Consider the following 24,375-nt stretch of genomic DNA (forward strand, 5'->3'; position numbering starts at 1 on the left):
TAAATGTTTGTGAAAGGGAAAGCAGAAAAAAACTATCATACCTCCTTCTGTTTGGGTCTATTATGCCAGGTATTCCAGGCTTCAATTCTGACATCTCTTATAAAAAGGCCTTGGTATCCTCTTATCAGGTTAATGGTTTGAAGTGATTGTCGGATGTTATAAATAGGTCCACTTCAGACCAGGGCATATAGAATTCCAACTGATTAAAATCTGTCTGAAATTTAGTCAAAGGCATTTAAGAAAGGATGGTCCGTTTTAGTCTGGCCTCTACCTTTCAATTGATTTAGTATATCAAGAAACTGTATCTTTCACTGGATTTGCTTCAAACAGGTCACTGAGGCACACAAGCCACCTCACCACGACAAGGTACGGACCATGAGGTGGAAAAACAGTGGGGGGATAAGGAAAAAACAAAAACAGGTCTTTGTCTTCAGATAACAACAGCCCAAACAGGACTGACTACCCAAGAGAGACAGAACTGGGTCCAAAAAAAAAAAAATAAACAAAAAAAAATAATAATAAAACAATAATAACAATAATAATAATAATAATAATAATAATAATAATAATAATAACAATAGAATTAAAAATAAATGAATACTAAAATGAGGTAAAAGTTCTGTTCTTCAGATAACAACAGCCCAAACAGGACTGACTACCCAAGAGAGACAGAACTGGGTCAAAATAAATGAAAGAAATGAGTATCAATAAAAAAGAAAAGAAAAAATAAAATAAAATCATCAAAAAAATTAACAAAAGTTAATAAATAATTAAAAACTAAGCAAATAATAATAAAATAAAATAAAAGTTCTGTTCTTCAGATAACAACAGACCAAATAGGACTGACTACCCAAGAGAGACAGAACTAGGTGAAAATAAAAGTTCTGTTCTTCAGATAACAACAGTCTAAATAGGACTGACTACCCAAGAGAGGCAGAACTAGCTAAATGAAGATTTTCTGCCTTCAAATAACCAGAGTCTACATGTGACTGGCTAGCCAAGACAGGAAGAATAGTAGTGTAGGACACCTTGGTTTTATGGAGTACTCCAGTCAAGGATCTGCAACATTAAAGTTTTCCTGTGTTGATCCATATCAGAAAATCTCCACAGGAAGTTGTTGATGCATGAAGACCCATTCTGAATCATATCCCTTGCAGCCATGATCACACCAATCCCACAGCTTCCAATGCCGATCATTTTTGAGTTAACCGGTGCCTGAGATGGCATACCAAAGCGCCGAAACCTTGGATAGTTTTTCCAAAACCTTGTTTGAAAAAGTGGATGGTGTGGGTACATTTCAGAGAGTAACTCTAATGACAACTTGACTGATGGAAGGGACATGGTAGGAACTGCTGACTGCAGGCCATCATCAAAGTACATCTCTTTCTGGGCTAAATCAACAAAGATTAAGCCCCAATGGTTAGGCATGTAAACTGGCACTAGAATTTGCTGCAAATCATCGATGTTTGAGATGTGCTTTGTTGTTTCATTTAATTGCAGCTGCTGGAAATTCTTGTCGTTGCAGCTCATCCAATCATAAAATTCTGTGGGAAAGTACACAGTGTCATTCTTACCATTTTCTCTGGCCTCATCCAAAAACTTACCGATGCATATATCAATGACAAAGCTATCGATATATCGTTCCTCAACAAGATCAGAAAATGACGTGGAATCCAATCCCTTCTTACCGTACTTTAGTATTGGGTGGTTTGTTGGATGATGCCAAAGGGCATCTTGTAATCGTACAAGATCTTCAGGTGAGCATTTCATTTTTGAAAGCCAGTTAGCTTCTGCAGACACTTTGCGAGTAGTGTCAGCTAGTGTGCAGAAGCGTTTTAGGATACAGAGGGCACTCTCAGAAAACTGACCCTTGCCTTCAATGTCAATACCAGTAGGATTCATGCCTGCTTTTTTAGCATCAAGCAGAACTTTCTGAGCCTTCTGGATGTCACTTTTACAGGGACGCTCTGTTAATGAGAAGGGATCTGCATTCGAGGTTTTACCATAAACTGGCTGGAGTGCCAAGGGAAATTTTGATGCCAGAGGTGGAAGTAAACTGTGTAGAGCAGTTTCTTCACCTCTTGTGCTAGCTTTGGCCATAGCAACTTGCAAGGCAGTTTGCTGTGACAGGATGGTCTCACCTTGATCCTCAATGACAACTGCAGCTTTTAGTTGAGGAGATGAATGAGAAGTGACAGACTCCAAGTTACATTTAGCTGGTTCAGATTCTGGAATGAGTATTGGGGCTGGCTCATTCAGCATGGCAGAATCTAAATCCAAGTTGGTAGCTATTGGGTGACACTTACCAGAAAGATCTTGCAGTGGGGTTGGCTCAGTCAGCATGTCAGTATCTGAAACCAAGGTGGTAGCTACTGGGTGACACTTACCAGAAAGATCTTGTGGTGGCTGTGGACTGATGTGGACACCATACTGACTTTCCCAGTGATCATGGCAGTATTCTAAAATACTGGATGTCACTGTGTCCTCGACCCTCGTGCCATGGTCTTTATCATAGCAGTATGTAAGGAAGTCACTTCCAAACATTTGCTCAAATAAATTATTGATTACTTGAACCCAAGTTTTCATAGCTCCTGTCCAAGATCTCATTTCATGACCAGCACTTTTCCAGCCACATCCACGGTAGGTAAATGTTTTCTTTCCTAAGAATGAAAAAAAAAAACAAAAAACAAAAGAAAAGATAGTGCTTGAGGGAGTGAAAACCATACCTGTTTCGAATTAACATTGCATGCTAGCAAATGCTAATGTTACACAATTATGTCACAAACTTTGCATTAAGATATACGTGTAATTAAATTCAGTGTTTATTTACTTGGTTTCCTTTTATCTCCATCTGTAAAATGCACACAAGGAGTTAATCTATTGATGTAGTATTACAAAATATCCATGGCACATAATTCGGTTTTTAATACTTACTGGCCATAATGCAATTTTCAGCTTGTTGGAATGAATATCTCAACGACAGCAGCATGGTTGCATACCAATGCGTGAGAATTTGATTCACTATAGGAAGAGAAAATGTTTTCAAACCCAATTTATTTGATATTACAACTTATTTTACTTTCATTTAAACTTGATTCTATATCATTATGGCCTCAACAGACACTCTAGGGAGTATTGAGAAATAAAAGTGACTGAAACTAGTGTGACTGGACTATAATAAGTAAAATAACTATAATTAATACTGATAACAGTTATGATAATGACGACAAGGATGATGATAATAATACAGTATCTTGTAACTCACATGACTGGCCAGGTCCAGATGAATCATGATTTGTTGCCTTAGAATACAATTGTCTGTGTAGCTTGTGAGAAGCCTCAAATCCTTGGCCAGAATATTTATAGAAGGACCTAAAGTGCCGTAGGAGCATAGCACTGTGATCTATGACAAGGTGCCCATAATCACCAGTGCCAAGGTGTAGTCCAAATAGCATTTTCAACAAAAAGCCCCACTCCTTGCACTAGAGAGTATAGCAAAAGAAAACAAGAATGTAATAAGAAATTAAATTATCAAAGATGGGTAACCCTCTCTACCTGTAAAATTTTTAACGGTATACACAATAATTTTGACACTACAGAAAAGCATGTAGTTTTTGACAGTAACATACAGCTTTAGCATTCCAGTGTAGAAAAGCTATGGTTGAAATTATTTTCTATCAGCCTATTAACCTTGTTGGATTTAGTAAGAGTAACTGATCATTCCTGAATATTTCTGCACAAACCAGTTTCATACCTGTCAAGTCTAGATGCAATGCTTAAAACAAAAATGGACTTAAACCACTGTATGTATTGAATAACTTAGTTCATAAAGGTGATATCCTACCATTTTCAGTTAATTCAAACAAACTCAAGAAAAGTTTAAGCAAGTGTGTATATGGACCAAGGGCTATGGCCACAACAGCTTCGTAAGAGAATAATAATTGTTTTCAATATAAAAAATAATACCTTCACATCATGGATATCAATCAATTGCTCTTCATGGTCTTCGAACACTCTGTCACGCATTGTGTGGGCAATTTCCCTCCAATCACAGCAAACCTGACAAGTATTACATGGTAATAGATGTCCAACAGTAGCAATTAAATAATGAAAGAATGAAGGATGCGAATGCAACCATAACACTACTGGAAAAATGACATGAAAAAATTTCAGCTGAGTATTACGTCCACTGAACATATAGGGCCCAACCCACACACGACCGCTCTCATGTGGCTTTGACAGCTCAGTTGGTAGAGCATTGCAACAGTAATGCAAAGGTCATGGTTTCGAATCCCATTTAGAGCCTGAAATTTTTTCAGCTAATTTTTCCAGTAGTGTTATGGCTGTATTCGCATCCTTCATTCTTTCATCAGTTAAGTATTAGTCAAATAAAGTTACAACTGCTGCAGTTAAACTTTTTGTTTCTTCACAAATAAAACTGCTAATCTTTCAGTTGACAATGTTGGTTATTGAACAACACTGATTTTCCAGTCAGGCATTTTTATAAGTGAATGACTCAATTGAGTGTATGCAACCTACTTGCATGTCAAAGTTAGCTACAAGTTTACCTTGACAAAAAATTCAATTTGAAGTTGGGCTGCATAATTTGCGAAGGGATCAGTGTGGTCTTCCATGAGTTTTTTCTTCTTCCCTCTTTTCCTCTTCTTGGGTAGGGGTTCCTCATTGCCACACTGTTCTTCCAGCTCCAGGAATCTTTCTTCGACTTCTTTTTGTCTTTTAATCCAGTTCTCCTTTAGGTTCTCCAAGAACACTTTAAGTTCTTACAGCCAAAAACAGAAAGAATCCAACAGATTGTCAGTGTAAGCATTTAATGGGAATATAATGGACCAATTTGTTGTAGTCTGGAGCAACCCAAGGTTTCCCTGATTATGTTTGTTTCCAGCCATTCATAGCCTTGGGTTGAGAGACAGATGACTTTATGTGGGTAAAGGTTCTTGCATAAAGGATTTACATCAAAATTACAATGTGTGAAATTTACTTTAAATAATTATAATAATAATAACTTTATTTAAGTGTCAAATGTATTTAGCACTATTAAATGTGCTAATTGGGGCCACTGTAAATAAATAAACAAATATTTCAAATGTAACATAAACTACAGTCCAAACTCTGGTTGCGACCACCTCTCGTAAGCAATCACCTCTCCTCAGCGACCAGTTTTCCAAAATACCAAAAGTTTCCAAGTCAAATCGGTATATTTGAAACCTCTTTTTAGTGAGTGCGACTACTTTTAGAGCTAAAAGTTTGAAATTTTCCTTTGTTTTTAACCTCCGGTAAGCAACTATTTGACAGATAGTAGAGCATAAATTGGATAAGGTGTTGTAGCATTATCTCAATTTCTCAATGGGAAGAACCAGATGTTTTTCTCGAAATTGACTTTCACATGAATAAAACATTGCATTGGCATTCGTTCATGGGTTAAGTCTCGGCAGTTATCATATTCTAATGAGGAAAACTTTTGACCCATTATGGTCTAAGCTCTCATAAGCGACCACCTACCATAAGCGACCACCTAGGCTTCACATTTTGGGTGGTGGCTTACAGGAGGTTCAACTATATTAAGAATCCCAACTGGTAAGGAAACCTTAAAATAATAGTTTCCCAGGGTAAACAAACATCAAATAGGTAGGAGTAATCCAAGACATAGGTGGTCAAGCATGAGGGAAATTCAATTTGATTACAAATGAAATGAGAAACTTGAAAATTTAGGCAAAGAAGCCTTGACTGAACTGTAGCTCCATTAAGAACAATTTCAGATCTTGAGAAAGTTATGAATATTGAATAGGCTGATGAGTAAATAAAAAATTATTAAGTGAACAATTTATAAATATAGTAAGCTAATGAGCTTCGTTGAGATGTCCTTTCACCTTTTGTGTCATCAAGGTCAATTGTTTCTTGCCGCACACCATAGTCTCTAACAAAGGTTCCCCGGTCGAGTATCTCATCTACAAACTACAAATAAGGACATTGTTAATTACATTGTAAGTTTTTATTGTAAAACATAATTATTTATTCCCTTACAAGTCATCTCAACCCAACCTAAAATTATGTGTATTAAAATGATATAAAGCATTAAATTCTGCTCAGTAATGTAAGATATTTAAAATCTTGCTACATGTATGAGTTAACCCACCGATATCCTCTGTTCAAAAAAGGTGACATAGTTTAGCAGAACGTCTCTTGCAGCTCCAGAACATTCCTCATAGTAATGGGCAACTTTCTCAAGGGGGAGTGACCTTGCTACAATTTCTTCAAAGTTTTTAAGAACTTCTCTCTCCATCGAACCTGATAAAGAATTTACCTTGACTTTAAATACCGACCACCAAACTTGCATCAGTGTCATAAAATGGCACAAGTATGTATACTACTCCATGACCTTCACATTGCAATCGGAGTGAAAATTGAAAAAGTTGTTTCCTAAGACTGTATGCAATCATGTTCACAAAGTTATAAATTATGTTCACTCTGTAAATGGGTTCATTCATTTGGCATATTCCTGACAGCATTACATTGGTGATGAACAATAGATTAAAGGACTGATGACAGTACCTGAAAAAGATGCAACATGTATATTTTGTCTCTCTATTGCTGTTTGTTGTCCTTTCCGTTCTTTAACTGTTACTCTAGGAAAACCTCTACAGTTTTCAGGCCCATAATCAGACAAGGCACCATTCAACTTGTCCAGGGTTCCAACTCGATAGGCAAACAAACCCAATGAGCCTAGAAGCTGCTCACAATTTCGCATCTCACAATGTAGAGAGCAAAGATTTATGCTGCTCAAGTCTTCCTCCAGAAGAAAATTGAGATCATCCCGAAGGCCTGTACCCCTGAAAAAGAGCAAAAATACACACTCAGTGGCTTACGTTGAACCTGGAAATTTCCATTATTTTATATTTACCAGTCAGTTGTGCTCACAACACCCTCACCTTCCAATGTTAGCTTTTGATCTTAAACAATCCAGGCATGTCTCATCCACAGCAACTCCATGGCAAGTGCAAGCCTAAAATAAAGTTATGGACAATAGAAATATTGACCTCATTTAGAATGCTGGAAAAAACATAAAATTTTTCCACAAAGAGCTAAAGAGCTACTAGATAATGATATCTATTTTTCTTGTCTTAACATTCAGTGTTTACTAGGATTGCAAAAATAAAAGTATTTTATTGATGATAATAGTACTAATTTATAACTGACATGATTGATACAGATAGTCACTGAACCCTATACTAAAATGCAGTTTACAATTCAAGTAAGTGTTAATTAATGCAGTTACCATCAAACTACATGTAAATATATAAAACCTTACCCTTATTGCATCACAAAATGCACAACACTGCACTCCATAGCCCTTGCCACCAAGGAGGAAATCCTCATCATCTTTTTTGTTTAGGAGAAGCAGCAAAGCCTTGTAGTCCAGAGTCACTTAAGGTCATATAAGGGGAAACAATTCATAACACATGCTAATGAGGCCAAACAATATCCAAGGACCATTTCACATACTGTATAAGTTTGTCCAATTTCCTTATGAACCAGTGGTATTAATGTTGATTTAACCCTATTTAATGGCAGGATTGTTATGATATTTAGAACAACAGCAAAATGTTACTAAAGGTACTGAACAGTGCCATAAATATTAAGGTAATTATCAAACAGTATTTGCCATCGCTTTTTTTGCACAATTAATTGATCCCTGTAAAAAATTATGAGATAGCTTTAACTTAGTTTTTCTCCCAAATAAACACAAATAATGTCCCATTAAATAAATAACAGCATTTCAAAATTCATTCCCTTTCTCATCAGTCTGGTTTAAATCACTATTTACATGTACCTGTGAAAGAGATGTTGTACTTTTTTCCATCCACAACAATGCCATGTTTTTTTATCACATTCTTCTGGCAATTAAGATTTCTAATCAATTGCTTTAGATTTGCCCTAATATAAGAATAGGGACAAAAATAAAAAATGTTAAACGTCACCTTAATTGAAAGAAGGTAATAAACAGAAAAAAATGTATTCATCACAAAATTCAACTAAAGCTGCTCATGAAAGAAAGGGAACTCTTTTTATCTAGAGTTTCTACTACATCTTAAATAACTGACTGAGAAATACATGTATAAATGTTTCTTTTCTTTACAGCAACATCTCAATGCCTACTTTCTTATCCAAATGCAAAAAATTGTTCATGATTGCACAATCAGTAGTCACTGACCTATTCTCTTTACAATTCCCTATAGCAATAGGGTAGACTGACAAGGCGCTCTCAGAACTTTTATTGGCAAAGTCAATGGGGGCCAGACCAACAGCCACTTGATTTTTCCCTTGAAAACAAAATACCAAAAATAAATAGTTTTATTACCAACTATTCATAACATATTATTATTAACCCATAGAATGACACAATCTTATCAAAAATACTGCAGTAGATACTGTTAGGCAGACAAATGAAACACCCAGTTAAAATATGTTACTGATACACTCACCACCAAGAGGACGGCCATCAAGTTTAACATTGAATTCCAGGTCCTCAGTGTCACAACAATGAAGGCGCTGTTCTCGTATGGCCCAGACAAGAACAGATTGTAGGTCCACATCGCATGCTTCAAAGTCAGCATCATTGACTCTACCAATTTTCAGCGTTTTCCGCACAACAGAAAATACTAACTTCTTTACAGCCTTGATTTCATTTTTTGAAAGAAGTAAAGGTGTATCACTGGATCGCTAAGGATAAATAGAAGGAAACTATTAATGGAGGCATAAATTTAACTCTTATATACAGTCATCTCTTATCAAGTCAAGTTGGTCGTGCTTCCCTCTCAGCCAATCAGATGCAAAAAAAAAACCAATTGCGATTTGGCATATGTGATTTGGTCACTTGTGTTTCCTTGCTTCTAGCTAGTTCCTTATGCTATTACGATATTTGATTTGTTGTCTTTGGCGATCACTCTGAGTAAAATTGAAATGCTCAATACATTGTGAAACTGATAAATTATACTAGACACACATTTTTTGTTGGGAAGTAGCCTTGATAAAAGTAATGATGGTAATTTATTTTTTGGAGAATACGTAACCATTATATTGAGCAAATCAACAATGAATGAAAAGCAGCAGCATGCAAACAAAACTAAGAACAATAAATAGAAAAAGGGAACAAAAGCTTTTCATGTCACTCATCATTACCCAGAAGTGCACTCACCCCGGTCTTTCCAAGTTGGGTCAAATTGAGCAGCGTCTGCCATGCTGAATCAGGCAACTTTGTGTGCAGCTTGAAATACAACAGCACCCAATCCGGAACTCTCATGCTCTGGAAAACACGAGCGTGTGTTTCTGAGGACAGAAGCTCAGAAAAGCCTTTCTTCGACCCCTTTGAGTCCATTACAATATTTATGACCTCCGAGATGTGGTTTCTCACGTTTTCTCTCTGAGCATCATCACCATAAATAAAACTGTTTCCTAGAACGCAAGCAATTGATTCTTTATATTTTTCAGAGACGTCACTGATTGAATCTAGCACTTCCTTGCACTTGGCTAAAACTTGTCGTTTTCTGGTCGTCGATCCGAGGTCTGGGCTGCATTTTGTCTCCTCGATCGAACTGCAGCACGATGATGGTGAACGAGAGTTGACAGGAGTCGAACAGCATGTTGGCTCTGAAGAAGAAAAATCACTTAAACTCGTTTCAAGATCAACAACCTGACCCTGAAGGTTTTTTAGTTTGAGTTCAAGGAGTTCAATTGACCGTGATTTTTCCGCCAGTTCTGCTTGGAGTTCCTCAGAGGCTTGAATAACTGGGCACGCTTTCCCGCCAAAAGCGAAGTCCATGGCATCGCGGTGCTCCATGTCCAAGGCGATGGAGTTTAGGAGATTTACAATCGGCGTGAATACAGCTGAATTCAGAAAGCCACTAGCTGAACGACCGCTTTGACGTAGTAGTCCGGCAATTAAACCAAAGGTCGAAGCGACATATACTGTATTTGGCGTTCTTCGGAAGTCGCTTGAATACGCCGATTTGGCGGGCTGAAGTTCCCGCGGAGCCACACTTCGAAGCTCGTTTGGAAATGACTTAAAAATTTCATTCCTGGCGAAATCCTTCGGGTAACCTCGACAAACTTCTTTGGTAAGGACATACCAATGCTTTCGAGGGTCAAGCGACGAACTTGTAACCCTTGAAAGACTGGAAACGTTAAACGCGGAGGAGGACGACGGTTCGTCTCCCACCATATCGATGCTTCAAGTGAGTTACAAATCAAAAACATGATGCTTTTGAAACTTGAAAGTCCCGCCAAAGTAGAATATTACCCAGTTAGTAAGAAATTACCTTTGACACACAATAGCGATCACAAGCAAGTACACAAATCCTCTGCAGACATCCGAAAACAATAGCCAGGACACAAGCGAGGTACTGGAAACTAACCGTTTGCGTTACACGCAAGTTATGTGACCGACGACACCGAGTTTACCTATGCTTAACGCACGCTTTAACAAATTTTAGCTGATTAAAGAAAACGAACAAAGAAACGAAGCCTATCTCCATGTCGTTTAAACTTAGTTTCATAACGTCACTTCTTCTTTTACTGTCACTGTTTTTAGTTTCCTCTGCCGTTGACTAAATTCGGCGAATCCAAAAACAGCAAGCGTTCAATAAAAGTGCTCAGCAATCAGAGAACCGCAAGTAAAAAGTCGGTTCGATTTCACATCTTCACTTGTTGCATATTTGCGAAAGAAAATTGCCAAAGTCTTCTCGTGTTTAAATTAAGACTCGCGCGTGGATTGTGGCGTCTGGTTTATTTTGTTGCATGACAGGATCAAAAAAAGATAATTAATTTCGGCCGTGTGATAACTGAGATCTCTCGCCTCACTGTGTCAAGCCAAGGTTTCATTTTACACATCCTGCTGAGAATTTTTTTCTTGGGCAAAGCTCCTCATGTTACAAAGTTTGAAACTTTTTATATGTTGATAGATCCAAATCATTTATGGCAAGGTTGCATGAAAAAACCAACAGGATAACTGATACTTCGAACTCTCATGAACTATGGCTTTAACAGCGATTCGGGTTCTAAAAGGATTTATATTATGATGCAATTAACATTGACGCTTAGCGTATTTGTTGACTTTTTTTATAGTCTTATTAGAAGGTTTCCCATGTTGAATTGTCAAGCTTATTTTAATTTTACTTTTGTCTGTTCCCTTATCTCGCACCTCTCAGCAGATTTGATATCATTTATAATTTAATTTGTTCTTGCTTTGCTTTCATATATAAAGCAAAGTTTTGACGGCCGGAAGACAACCTCGATCATCCATGACCTTGGCGACATGTACTTCGCTAGCGTGACATGATGAAATGTTCGCTCGATGTGGAAAATGTTAGTCTTGGAACATGTTGCCGACTCATTAGCTGTGGAATCAAGGTTTCAGAGCTAACAAAACAACAACAACAACAAGTAAGTGTAAAATATCTTTTGGACGGGTATGCAGTCTTCGAGAAGTTATTTTGATAAGGGAAACTGAAACTGTAGAAAAACAGTTTAAACAGCATTTCGTACAAACTTGATAATTTCTAGTTAAGCGTTTTTATTTTCAACGCACGCACTTTAAAGTAACTCTCCACTTTAGAAAATTCCAATTGATCTGCGTCAGGGACGTCCAGCGGACAGCTAAACTTCCGGGTTTCACTCGACTCCCCACTTCCAGATTAAAATAACGTTTGTAATATAAATTATTAACATTATAAACCTTTGTTCAAAATTAAAAGTTAAAGGTGATTTCTAGTCCGCACTGCGCGTTTACGTTTTTTGTTTTGATTCATGGACGGCGTCGCAAAATGTAACATTTCGCAAATAGTTGCATGATGTCAACCGTGGATTTCTACAGCTTGCAGACTTCCACAGCAGACTGCCGAGTTTGTCAATTCGATTGACGGGATGTACCAGTCACCGGAAATGACGACGTTTGATGTGTCAGGTTTAGATAATAGTTATTGCCGACAACCTTGACGATTCCCCCGAACCAGAGACGGCACCCATTTTAGATATCGTTGACCGCGACACCGATGACACTGCACTTAGCCAAAGCCCTAGGGTCTTCTGTATTCAGACTCGGAAGTCACCCTATTTAGGTATGTTTTACACTCACAACCCGGTACTGATAACAATTGATAGCGGCGCCACTGGTAACATGATCCACCATACAGCCAGTCACCCATACAGATGGTTCACCAAGCAGATGGCTCATGCCCCCGTTCACGCCGTTGGTGAGGTACGCTTTTCATTCTCCCACAAAGGCCGCGAGCTCATCTTCGTAGAACGACAGGCCTTGATGCTCCGCTCACCCCCTATAAGTCTATAACCGTCCGACACGGAAAATTATAAAGTTGCAACTATCCAGTGATGCCCTTCCTGACAGTAAATACGCCTTAGAACCTCGCACTAGTGCTTCAAGTGTTATACACTTAAACACCCTCTCATCTGTGGCCATCTGTGGCCATCTGTGGCCTTCTCCAAGCGTAGTCTCTATCGTGGCGGGAAAAATTCGCATTCCTAATCTCTCATCACAGCCACACTTTCTTAGGTGGAATGAACACTGTTTTCACAGCTGATGAACCTTGTAATGACAACCTGGAACCACCACCAGGGCCTTTACCGAAGCTGCTCTTGCCGATGCTGGGCGCTACAGTAAGCCCCACTCCTCCCTTATGGCTGATGTTGATATTGCTCAGTGGAAGCAAACTATTGCCACAGATTTAAACAGCGCATCTTACCGAATCCCACTCTCGCGTTCCTCAATAAAATATTGCAGTGTCGCCACACCATTTCGGTAAGTGCATGTATATGCTAGGTCCGCCATGGGTATGCAGGGTTCCGAAATGGCCCTAGCAGAACTCATGCGCCGCGTGCTTGGTCACCTGTTTGAAGAGGGCGTGGTCACCAAAAATTGCTGATGACCTATACAGTGGAAGGAACAACAGACACGATCTCCTTCAGAACCCGCAGAAAGTCTTACTAGCCCTCTATAAATGTGATCCCCGCCTCTCTGCTTCGAAGACCGTTTTCATTTTCCAGACTACAGTTTTAGGCTGGGTTTGGCACTCTAGTACCGTAATGATTCGATTTAGCGCCCTCTGTCCAATAAGCGCCCCCTTTCGAATACGCGCCCCTCTTCGAATGTGTGTTTATTAATCAGCGCTCCTATTCGAATAAGCGCCTCCATTCTAAAAGGAGCGCCTCTATTCTAATATTATAATATAACTAGGTCGTCAGAGTACCTATCAAAGGAGGTTCATATCGTATTAAAGTTTTGTTTTGAACATTCGGTTTTCTCTCAAAAAAGAAATAAGAACCCTGTCCCGAATAAGCGCCCAGTCTCGAATAAGCGCCCTCCATTGAGGTACCAAAAATAAATATGCGTCCCGAGCGTTAAATCGAACCATTACGGAAGTTTACATGCAAGTTCACATCGCATTGCTGTCTCTACCTCTTGTCCCGAGGTGCTCGATCGTCCTTCTCATCCTTGGTTGTTCTGCACTTCTTTTGCCCCTCGATGACGCCATCGGTGGCAGCGAATCCAAAGAATCTATCTAGTGGACGGACAACCTCCATACTGCATTCGTTATTGCCCAATAAACCCGTGCTACTGCTCGCATCATCACACTGTATACCCAGACGACGGCGCCTTTCGTAGACTTGGTATAGGGGCCATACTGTATGTCACCCGCGACGGCAAGCTACGCGTAGCAGGGTTCTTTAGTGCTAAACTGTGAGGCTCACAGGCAACATGGCTACTCTGCGAAATGGAGGCCCTAGCCCATTTCAGCATCTAAACAAACATATTTGATGCAATCTTCGACAGTAAGCTCTGCGTGCAGGCATACGAGAGGCTGTGTCATAAGAGAGTGTGAGGAGAGGCTGTCATCATAAGTCGATACACACATCTCGTTCACTATTATTATTATTATATCAGGAGTCAGTCAGGCATGTTTGCAGATAAGCAATCGTGCTATCAAACTTCGCCAGCCGCAACGCATTTCCTAGCGAAGGCGAGGCCTGCCAGACCTGCCAGGTCTGTTCGTTCACAAAGAGTACCCAGGACTCTGCCCTCAGTTGCAAGTCTGTGCAAGACACGATCAGTGGCGACCAACGCCTCCCTTTCACCAGCCGTACCGTCCGGTTGACAATTCAAGGAGAATGTGCTGACCTACGGCATACTCATTTCCACTTACAACCAGGTGCACACCCTTCCAAAAAAACTCATCAATATCAAAAATGTGAAGCGGTACATTAACGTCGCCTTCTATCGCCAAAGAGGACTTAATCGTCGTTATGTGGAATGAGCCTTTTTTTCCCAACCCGTGAATGTATCGTTATACATCAGCAAGTCCTGGATTGCTTACTAACCTCCTTGAATATGCAGCTCGGCCAGTGGTGTAGCAGCCAACTCAAGGCCGTTATCAAGCAATACTTGTATGTCTTATACATGGACAAGCTTGTCACCACTGTGTCTCCTTACGCCCAACTTTTAGTGCTTTTATTGGCCTTGCTTTCATATTTCACAATGTTTCAGTCGACAATTCATGAATTTCCTGTGAAAAAGGAGCCAGATGCCCCCCCCCCCTCCCCACTGGGGCAGATGATGGGTGCAAGATGCATGCAGCCGGGTTGCTAGGTCAGCGGACGAAGATTCACACTCACCTGACTTGGGTATATCAGGTGAAGAATTTTTACAAGATTAATATTGATGCGTGGTCTTTACTCATACATTTTTTTTGTTTTAATTGAGGACAAATTTATTTAGCAACGCTGGTTATGCCGCAAAATTGCCCAAAAATGCTTAGAAATCTTACTTTTGTTGTACAATTTGTATATTTTTGCACCACACCAAATAAAGGAAGAAAGCAACAAAGTGTTTTTATTGTTTTTTTTTGGAGCAACTTTTGAACAGCTTTCGTAACAAAAAGCAACTTTTGACTTTTTTTTGAGTAACGTTTGAGCAACTTTTTGAGAAATTGTGGACAACTTTTTGGGAAATCTCGAGTAACTTGTGGAAAGCCTTAAAAGAATATCCATATCGTGGATTTTCACTATACACATTTAAAAATATGTGGCTTTTCCAAAACAGAATACCTGGATCCTTATTTCACTTGACCTTAACGACGTTCGCGCTAATTGTTTCTGCGCATCCTTACTGCCCACGCAAATTCACATGCCACGTCATGCATCGGGCATGCGCTAAGAAACAAAATGAAAAATGATAGGGCAGATGGCCATTGCTATAGGTTTGCCTGAATTTAACAATCTTAGACGTTCGGTGACACCTATTTTTCTTTTGATGGATCATTTTCTCTACCGATTTTCTACGTTTAGCGTAAAGATGAAGAAAATCTATCGATTAGAAGTTTTAATTTTTGGCAAAATACGCCATCGAATTCAGTCCTTTTTGGCTCTTCGTTTATCTGTACGGCAATTTCAAATGCCTCTTGAAGGGTTAAGTTTTGTGAAAACGTTGGCAACATTTGGAATTATTAACGCAACGGATTCACTTATCAGAAAATATCACTAGGATAGTTTGTCTCTGTTGATTCGGCTTTGACATTTTAAGCTAAAAACCCTGGAGACCATGTTGATTTATCCGCGCCAATTTTTCAAAATCAGACTTGTTTTCCACACGCTTTATCTCTGAAACGAAGTCCGTGATCCCCTATGTTTTTTCCATTTCTGAAACAAGTACAGTGGAACCCCGTTAATACGGACACTAAAGGGACATGATAAAGTGTCCGCATTATCCGGGTGTCCGTATTAAGCGGGCTAATTTAAAAGAAAATATATGAGCTTTTTAGTTGTCGGGACAAAGAAAACTGTCCGTTATAAGCGGGTGTCCGTATTAAGCGGGTGTCCGTAGAGCGGGGTTTCACTGTAATGCATTATCTGTCCGCAGTAGAAGTTTGAAGAAAATCTATTGAGTAGAAATTTTCGCGCGAACGTCCTTAACTCGGTTTTGACAAGGCAAACGTTAGAGAAATTAATTAACAAGCCTGGTCTTGACTACCTTTTAGACTTTTTTCTCCTGAGTATTTTTGCCCGAATCATCAGTGTTTTGCCCGAATGTCTCAAACTGGGGGGGCTGCAGCCTCCTGCCCGCACCCTTCCGGTCCGTATGCCTATGACAGGACCAGGACATCATCTTACGTCAGCATGAACAACGATTGGCCAATCACCCACACAGTGGGAAGCCCAAGGCACCAGATTCCATGATTCAATCTTGAGAATGATGTTTGATACATCGAAACGTCGTTTGACATTGCTTTTAATCTTCCATCTTCTTTTTAGTTTGCGGAAAGTTTCGACATCCCAAAGAGTAATAGAAACGTCGAAGGCTTCAATACTACCTGCTTCAACATATGACCTCCTCTTGATCTGTCGTGCTGTAAGTGCTCTCTGGTACACCATGTATTTCAAGGAAGTTTTTTTCTCGTATAGTGCTTCAGCTTGTCTTGTAGATCATATAGTTTGTATATTACATCCTGTTGTTTGTTTACCCCTTTGCTCGCTGCTTCCAGGTCGCATTTAGCGTCAGCACATTGCTTTGAAATCTTCGTCGACGAGGCTTTAATTTTAGCGACTTCGAAGTTTTACTCTCGAACAGCTGTTGTGAGTTCAGCCAAGTCATTCCTCATTCTTGTATTGTCCTGATAATATTAGATGTTTAAAAGTCGATGTCGAGCACTATTTCTTTAATCTCCTCGAGGCTTGTTTTGCTGGAGGTGATTGCTTGTTCTTCAATTGTTGGGTGCTCATCCAGCATGGCTTCCGTGGCCGCCATATTGGTTCGTTTGCAAGTGTTAGTGTATTCTTCTGTCGAACCCTGCATGAACGCCATTCTTGTTTTTCTTAATTACCTCCTGTTATTAACTGACTACGAGCGGACTTAGGTACTGTTTTGCAGCTAAGAATTTGTAATTAATTATCAGCGATTTATAACAATTTGTTGACACACTCCTTCCAAACACGTACATGCACGTCAAGCCCGCTCGACCACATGATCGTGATATATTTCATGTCCGGAATATTACTGTGTTCTAAGCTATTGCTGCATCTTTCTTGTACCTGAGATGCGTAACGTATGAACTGTTGTGTCGTTTCTCTTTGTGCTCCGAGCTATTTTTCTCTGGTATGCTACAATGATCGTTCGAGCAGAATTTGTGGAAAATATTAATTTTCTAAGACATCTACATGGTATACGGCTGTGTAGCCAACAGTTCAAAGTCGATAAATAATTTTTGCTGACAATTCTTCCTAAACAGTTAAACGCTCAGTATGGCGACCCTCAAATCTGAAATATTATCGCTGGAAAATATGGAGTGCTATTCGTAGGCACCAGCAAGCAACACTGTGTCGAAATGAGTGAGAAACATCCTCCTTTTAGAATGCTAGATTTCATTCTGTAAAATAAAATTATTGTGATATACATGTTGCGATTATACACATTTTGTGTTTACTAAATTTGTCGACCAGAATCAGAATTGACCACTCAGGGATCGATGTTATAGCATTTGTTGTCGATATTGTTACCAGCGGATGTTTCAAGGCTTGCTCAAGAAAGGCTCAGTAAAAGCTTTCTCAGTACTGCAGGCATAATTTTGACTTTGTTTTTCTGTTCTTGTAGGAGCTCCATCAACTTGATCTTAAATATTTTAAGGTCAACGTTATACAGAATGTTGCAAATTACACTCTTGGCAGACGAATGGAAATCTTCCAAAGGCGGTCTTTCGACCATGAACAGACAGTTGGCTATAGAGTTGGCTAAACGGCCCAATGTAGCGGTCACTTTCCTTGTTCCGAAATGCGGTGAGGCAGACAAAAATGCAGCTTGCAGGCATAAGATCCAAGTTGTAGAGGCACAAGAACGACCCGGCTTTCCACCTGTTGATTGGTTGTGTTTCCCACCAAAAGATCTCGTTATTGATGTTATCGTTGGTCATGGCGCACCGCTTGGAAGGCAGGCTCAAATCATAAAGGAAAGCCATTGCTGTACGTGGATGCAAGTCGTGCATACCACCCCAGAAGAACTTGCGATGCACAAAACGTATCCTGATGCCATCTCCAAAGGTGACGAAAAACAATGGACTGAATTAAAACTGTGTAAAATGGCTGATTTTGTCGTAACAGTTGGACCCAAACTTTTTGAGTTCTACTCAGTTCACCTCCACCAGTGTGGTAAAACTGTCTTTAATCTCACCCCAGGTATTTTGACTGAATTATCTGACTTGGCACCATCCACCCAAGGAGCTAAGAAGTTTCGTGTTCTGTTATTCGGACGTGGTGACTCTGAAGATTTCGAACTAAAAGGATTCGACATTGCTGCTAAAGCGGTCGCTGAGTTAAAAGACAGAAGTTACCAACTCATCTTTGTAGGTGCACCTCGTGGAAAAGAAAACCAAGTGGCAGATAGGTTACTCGAGCAAGGCTTAAGCCGAAGTCAACTGACCGTCAAAGGTTATCTTGAAAATCGTGAGAACCTGGCTACGCTGCTATCCACGGCGACTCTTGTTGTTATACCTTCAAGAACCGAAGGATTTGGGTTGACAGCCCTGGAAGCCTTATCCGCTGGTCGGCCATTTCTTGTTTGTCAAAACAGTGGATTTGCAGAAGCTCTGCAAGAACTGCCTGATATCGATGGTGGTGCGTGGATCATAGATTCGGAGGATCCAGAGGAATGGGCTAAGGCCATCAAAGGTGTGCGAGAAAAAAACAGGGAAACAGCACTAAAGGAGTGTCAAGAACTACGCGTACGTTATGCTGAGAAGTACAGCTGGGAGAAACAGTGCGAAGAACTTGTGGAAATGGTGCTAAATGGTAAGTAAAGTGCTTAAAGGCAAGATATTTTTGAAGTCCTTTAAACGTTAATAGAACTTTTCAGTTGAACAATAACTTGAAAAAAGCCCCATTCCAGTAAGAATGATTTGATAAATTATGAGCCAGGCCAGAAAAAAAAAAACCACGTTCAAGCTAAGCGTGATGGAATGATGGAATAATCGAAGATCATATAGGTTAATTATTCTGCCTCTTCCTCCATGTGTTGTGTCATTTTGTTGTTATTGTTGTGTAGGGGTGTTCAATTCGGAATTGTAAAACCAGTTTTTTTCTAGGATAAGCCATTTCCAAGTTGGCCTTATAGTATCTGCGTTTCAAAACGAGTCCTGGTGCACAACCTTTCATATGGTAATGGGTTTGATTTGCAAGGCAATGAACGAGCAAGAAAAACTCATTTACATTTGAAAGGTTGTGCACGAAAAACAGAGGTAACTAGGCACAACTCGGAAATAGCTTATCCCAGACAAAACTGGTATATTTTTAATTCCGAAATGAATACGTTATGAAAAAATCTTATAACAAGAAGCTATTGACCTGAGATTTTTCTCTGTGAGGGGACTTTTCAAATGGACCAAAACAATGGAGCTTCGAATTGAGTGTCAGGTATCTCTTTCAAAGACACACTTGTGTTACAGCCGACAGTGGAGGTGTTAAATAGACGTGCTGACTAAAACTCTTTTATCATGCGTTTTTTTAGATAAACTTCAAACTTCAAACAGCGAGGAGCCAAGGCAAGGGGCCAGCCCCAGAGAAGCACCTCTGGATCCTACATCAAGCATTGATAGAACTAAGCTAAAAGGTTAGAGGAGTGTTTATATGTTGTTTGTTCGCCGATCCTGACATAGCTGTGGTATTAGTTTGGTGTCAACCATTTCAATGGTCATGTTCTGTTTACCTTACCGATCCCCTTCTCTATTTCTTTTTGTAGAATTCTACTAGTATACCAATGCAAATGCTGTAATGTGATTGGCTGAGCCATTGCACACTTTCAGCCATTAGTGTGCAGTGGCTGGAGGTCGTCTACGAAATGGCGACGTTTTTTTTTTCGTTTTTCCAAAGTTTTGGAAGAAAATTTTGATGCAAATGGATAATTAAATTCCTGAGAAGACTAAATGAAGGTCACTTACGGTTTCTTGGCTTTAAGAAAAAACTGAAATTATTGAAAAAAAGCAAAAATGATGCGCGCGCTACTCAACTTTAATTTTAAATGAGAATTCAATCCGACCGATCTTTTCAAGGCGCAAAGTTTAATAATACGTCGAGAAATGATTGGAAACAGTTATTTGTAGTAAATTTTAGTAAGACTTCTTCTAAAACAATTAGATTATTCGCTCTCGATTGTTATGAGGTGATAGTGGATTCGGCCTTCGACCTCATCAACTATTACCTCATAGAAATCTCGAGCTCATAATCTATTTGTTAATTAGAACATGAATTATTTGTAAGCTTCTCTCCCCCATTTCCCTCACAATCAAGATATACTGTATAACTGGTGCATTTTTGTCGTTCCAATCTGGAAACTAATGTAATCCGTATAGCGTCTCTGATTGGTTGTTACCTGCGCGCGAAAATTTAAAACAGTGAGAGACTGAGTCCTAGGATTATATAGTTGAATTGGGAGGGTGGGTGGCTGGGTACACTCAATTTCAGCTCCTCGCGTTTTCTTTCCTCCTTTAAGCCCTACAGGAAATTATATTCATGCATGCTTCATATTCTTTTCCCTCGCCAACCGCTATGCTTGGTATGTTTTATTATAATCTCGCTATGTGTTATTATGATGTAAGTGTCTGCTCAATTTTTTTTTTTGGGGGGGGGGGGGGAGGGATTATCCAGCCTTCAGCTTCGTCGAGCATTGATAATTCTATGGTCCACCCCTAAGTATGGAATTTGTTGTCAAACAAATGTTGTCGATGTCGCTCGTGTACAATAATATCACGCGAAAATGAGACTGTTTTTATTGTTTTTGTTATGGAGAAATGAATTTGTGAAGTGTTTTAATTGAAAAGAACTCCAAGCTGTTTTCCATATTTTATGAAATTACAAAATAATATTTCCAGTTTGAAAATGATATGAGAGATTGCTCAGTGCCTGATTAAGCTCTGTATAAAATAACAATGTTCTTGTTCTCGTAGATCTGTAAAACTGTAAACATCTGTCATTTTTTCCTGGGACTGGCCATTCTTGGCTGTAATGTGTCGCCGAGGGATTCATGCAGGCCGTTAGGCATGTGTTTAACGACTGGGACTGGGAACTGGGAACTGGGAATGGGTTATCCCAGACAAAACTGGTAGATTTATAATTCCGAATTGATGCGTTGTCAAAATCTCATAACAAGAAGTTATTGTTCTGAGAATTTTCTCTGTGAGGGGACTATTCGAATGGGCTAGAAGAATGGACTCTTGAATTACGTGTCAGGTCTCTCTTTCAAAGACACACTTGTGTTACAGTCGACAGTGGAGGGGTTGGGTAGACGTGCTGACTAAAATTCTTTTTTGTGCTTTTTTTAGATAAACTTCAAACTTCAAACAGCGAGGGGCCAAAGCCAAGGCGAAGGCCAAGGCAAGGGGCCAGATCTAAAGAATCGCCTCCTTCTAGCATTGATAGAACTAAGCTGAAAATTTAGAGGAGTTTTTACAAGTTATTTGTTCGCCGATTCTGACATAGCGGTATCGGTTTGGTGTCAACCATTTCCAGTTAGTTAGGGTCGGTCGGTCGGTTAGTATGAAGGATGGCATTTGAAATTAGTTAAACTGATAACGTCTTGGCCTTCATTGTGAATAAAAACAGGTCAGCTTCTTAGCCTGATAAAATCTGGTCATGGAATTCGAAAAAAACACTCGAAGATTTAAATTCAGAACTACGTTCTTACAAAAATTCTCACAAGGAGAATCTGGAGCTCAGAGGAATCGAGAGGAGGGTTACAGACTCAATTAGTTAGCGGCTTGGGCTGTGATAGACCAGGGGCCCGTTTCTCGAAAGCTCCGGAAACTTTTCGGGCCCGTAAAGCCATTTTTATCTGTATCTAAAAACGGAGAAATGTATACGCCTGAAACTTCTTGTATGAAGGGAACTTCTCTTTTTATTAAGAATATGTGAATAAAACAGTTCTGCAATCGTAAGGTTCGAGACTTCGCTATGGCTTTACGGGCCCGAAAAGTTTCCGGGGCTTTCGAGAAACGGGCCTCAGGCCAGCCACTTTTAAAATGTACCATTTGAACAAAACTCGTTTTTTTGTTCCATAGCTGAAGCCCAAAAGCCGCTGCCAGACAGTGTGTCCAAACCTGAAAGAAATCGAGTGGAAGACAAATCAGTACAGCCATCGAGACCGAGAAACTTCATGAAGGAGGATCAGCCCATTACAGAACAAAGAACAGAGGACAGTTTATTCAGCGACTCCAACAATGCTAAACAAAGTAGAAAGTTACATCTTTTCAACTGTGGCCATACCTACAAACTAGACGCCGTCGTAGATCTGTTAACAGCAATGAAACCAAAACTCGGCTTTGACCCAGTCGTGGAGAAGCACTATTTCTCGCTTGCTCAGATGTCTGACGTGACCACCAACACCATTCCCAAACTACACATGGACATGGCCTTTTTTGTTGTCCATGCATACGAATTTGGGCTTTCGATCAACGAAGACAACGCTGGAATCAGTTACGCAAATATCTACAGAGCTTTGCTGGAAGCAACGGGTGAGTATTGAGGCGGAAGTACTTTTACTGGGTAGATTTCCTTACTCTACCAATTTTAAGAACTCAAACGTTTAAAAATCGCAGAACATGCAGACTGCAGACCATGCAGACTGAGTACTTTTTTCTGACACTAGTTTTCGAGTTTACTTTTGACTCACATTTTTGCGGTTCTAGTTCCAAAATACTGATCGATATATCCGAATGTTTGCTTATATTTGTCGTCAGGCCGCGCAAGCTCGTTGCATGACTGTTTTAATTCAATGGCAACTTTGATGTTGCACAACGAACTGGCAACATAATATGGAATGTATTTGTTGAATTGACTTTGTGTGGGAAACTTTCTTTAGTCCTAAATTTGCTATAGCTAAAATAAAGCTATTAAAGTAGAAATAAACTTTACCTACCTCGGCATACTCCTAGAGTACGGAATTTAATGAGATGTTTCAAACGGCCGTTGGACGCAAGGGAAGATAACTGAAAACCGAATATTTGAAATGTCTCCTAAATTCGCTCTATGATCGCTGAGATGACTTGATGCAATGGTTAATTTATCTTGAATTACTAGAGGGCTGTGGTGTTCTTAGGGCGATTCTGTAAGTTTCTTTGTGTTGCGTAGGCAAATCACCGGCCTTTCTTCGTTTCATAAGGGGTAAGAACGACCAACGTAACGAAATCGAAAAAACCCGTCAGCAACAAACCCGTCTTAAATGGAAGCTAGTGAGTCTAAGCAACGACGGCGGCAGCCCCAAGGACAACGTGGGTAAAAATGAATTTTTATTAAACCATGGATTTTTCTTGAGATTCAACAGATTCATTCAGTTTGTCTTTTACTGTTAGTGCTATCCAAAACTCAATACGTATAAAGACAGCGTCAAAATTTGCCGAAGAAATTTCAAAACTGACCGTCGTGGTTCACGTTCTCTAGAATACGCAGCATTTGGTCTTTTTTTCGTTCAGTTGTTTTGTAGAAGACGGCTAAGAAATGTACCAAGAATTATAAGGCCCTGAACACAGCTATTGAAGCAAAAAACAAACAAACAAACAAACAAAAAAAACAGAGGCATTCAAAGGTGCAATTCGTGTACTGAACATAACAGGATTGTTGGACAGGAGCTGCAATTTCCAAACGTGCCAGTCCTGACCAAGACTTCTGATTTTAGTCTCCCTTAAATTATTTATATTTTAACAAATTTCATACCGTTAATAGGTTACAATTAGAAAATAGGTTACAGTTCTTTTATAGTGAATTGTATATTTTATTTAAATTTCTAAACCTTTTTTATTGTTCAATTTTTAGCTTTTATTTGTGTCCCCAATTAGCTCTTAGCTTAGAGCTAAATGCTTATTGACACTTAAGTAAAGTTTATGTATGTATGCATGTGTATGTATGTATTAAAGTTGCCATTGCCGTAGTCCTGAATGCGGTTTGCTTTAACTCCCTAATTTCCGCCCAAATTGTAAGAAAGTCACAAAGAACACCCTAACTTGAGGTAAGTGGAGTTTTCTTCTACATACAGTTATTTAAAAGCTTTATGTTAGTAAATTTAGGGCTGAAGGGAGTTTCCCAAACAAAGGGTATCGCTTGAATACACAATCACTTACAGAGCTTGTGCGGCCTGTGGACTGAAATAACAAACATTTGGATGAATTGAATAATATTTTGTCATTAGAATCGAAAAATGTGAGTCGGAGGTAAATGCAAAGACTACTGTAAGAAAGAAAGCTCTCAGTCTGCAATCTGCATGGTCTGCGTTTTGGGGTGACCGTCGAAATTACTTGAAAATTAGCCAAAAGTATGACT

The 24,375-nt window shown here is 39.5% G+C and overlaps 2 protein-coding genes across 2 annotated transcripts in view; one reads left to right on the forward strand and one right to left on the reverse strand.

The window, feature by feature from the left end:
* LOC110044222 (uncharacterized) overlaps positions 1-24,375 on the forward strand; it is a 54,604-nt gene that overhangs the window by 4,880 nt on the left and 25,349 nt on the right. The window contains exons 2-5 of the mRNA XM_089293274.1: positions 11,279-11,457; positions 17,672-18,861; positions 19,577-19,678; positions 22,122-22,574. Of these exons, the coding sequence (XP_089149400.1) occupies positions 17,721-18,861; positions 19,577-19,678; positions 22,122-22,574 (1,696 nt within the window). The 5' untranslated portion in view covers positions 11,279-11,457; positions 17,672-17,720. The remainder of the gene's footprint in view (positions 1-11,278; positions 11,458-17,671; positions 18,862-19,576; positions 19,679-22,121; positions 22,575-24,375) is intronic.
* On the reverse strand, positions 884-10,476 carry LOC110040729 (uncharacterized). Its single transcript, XM_089293375.1, has 14 exons — positions 9,215-10,476; positions 8,502-8,739; positions 8,231-8,339; positions 7,850-7,953; positions 7,328-7,443; positions 6,948-7,021; positions 6,571-6,848; positions 6,155-6,306; positions 5,889-5,973; positions 4,569-4,780; positions 3,967-4,059; positions 3,266-3,482; positions 2,935-3,021; positions 884-2,660 (listed from the first exon to the last, which is right to left on the reverse strand). The coding sequence occupies exons 1-14, from the start codon at positions 10,235-10,237 to the stop codon at positions 1,036-1,038; spliced, it is 4,413 nt and encodes a 1,470-aa protein (XP_089149501.1). The 5' UTR covers positions 10,238-10,476; the 3' UTR covers positions 884-1,035.

Source organism: Orbicella faveolata, unplaced genomic scaffold (assembly GCF_042242905.1).
Source record: "Orbicella faveolata isolate gen_17 unplaced genomic scaffold, um_ofav_v1 contig_25, whole genome shotgun sequence".
Classification (NCBI taxonomy): domain Eukaryota; kingdom Metazoa; phylum Cnidaria; class Anthozoa; order Scleractinia; family Merulinidae; genus Orbicella; species Orbicella faveolata.

Excerpts from the sequence above, each read along its gene's own strand:
- LOC110040729 (XM_089293375.1), bottom strand. The coding sequence starts at position 10,237 with ATGGTGGGAGACGAACCGTCGTCCTCCTCCGCGTTTAACGTTTCCAGT. Across the intron at positions 7,022-7,327 it reads CATTTTGTGATGCAATAAGG|GCTTGCACTTGCCATGGAGT; the intron begins GTAAGGTTTTAT and ends ACTTTATTTTAG. Across the intron at positions 4,781-5,888 it reads TGACCTTGATGACACAAAAG|AACTTAAAGTGTTCTTGGAG; the intron begins GTGAAAGGACAT and ends TTTGGCTGTAAG.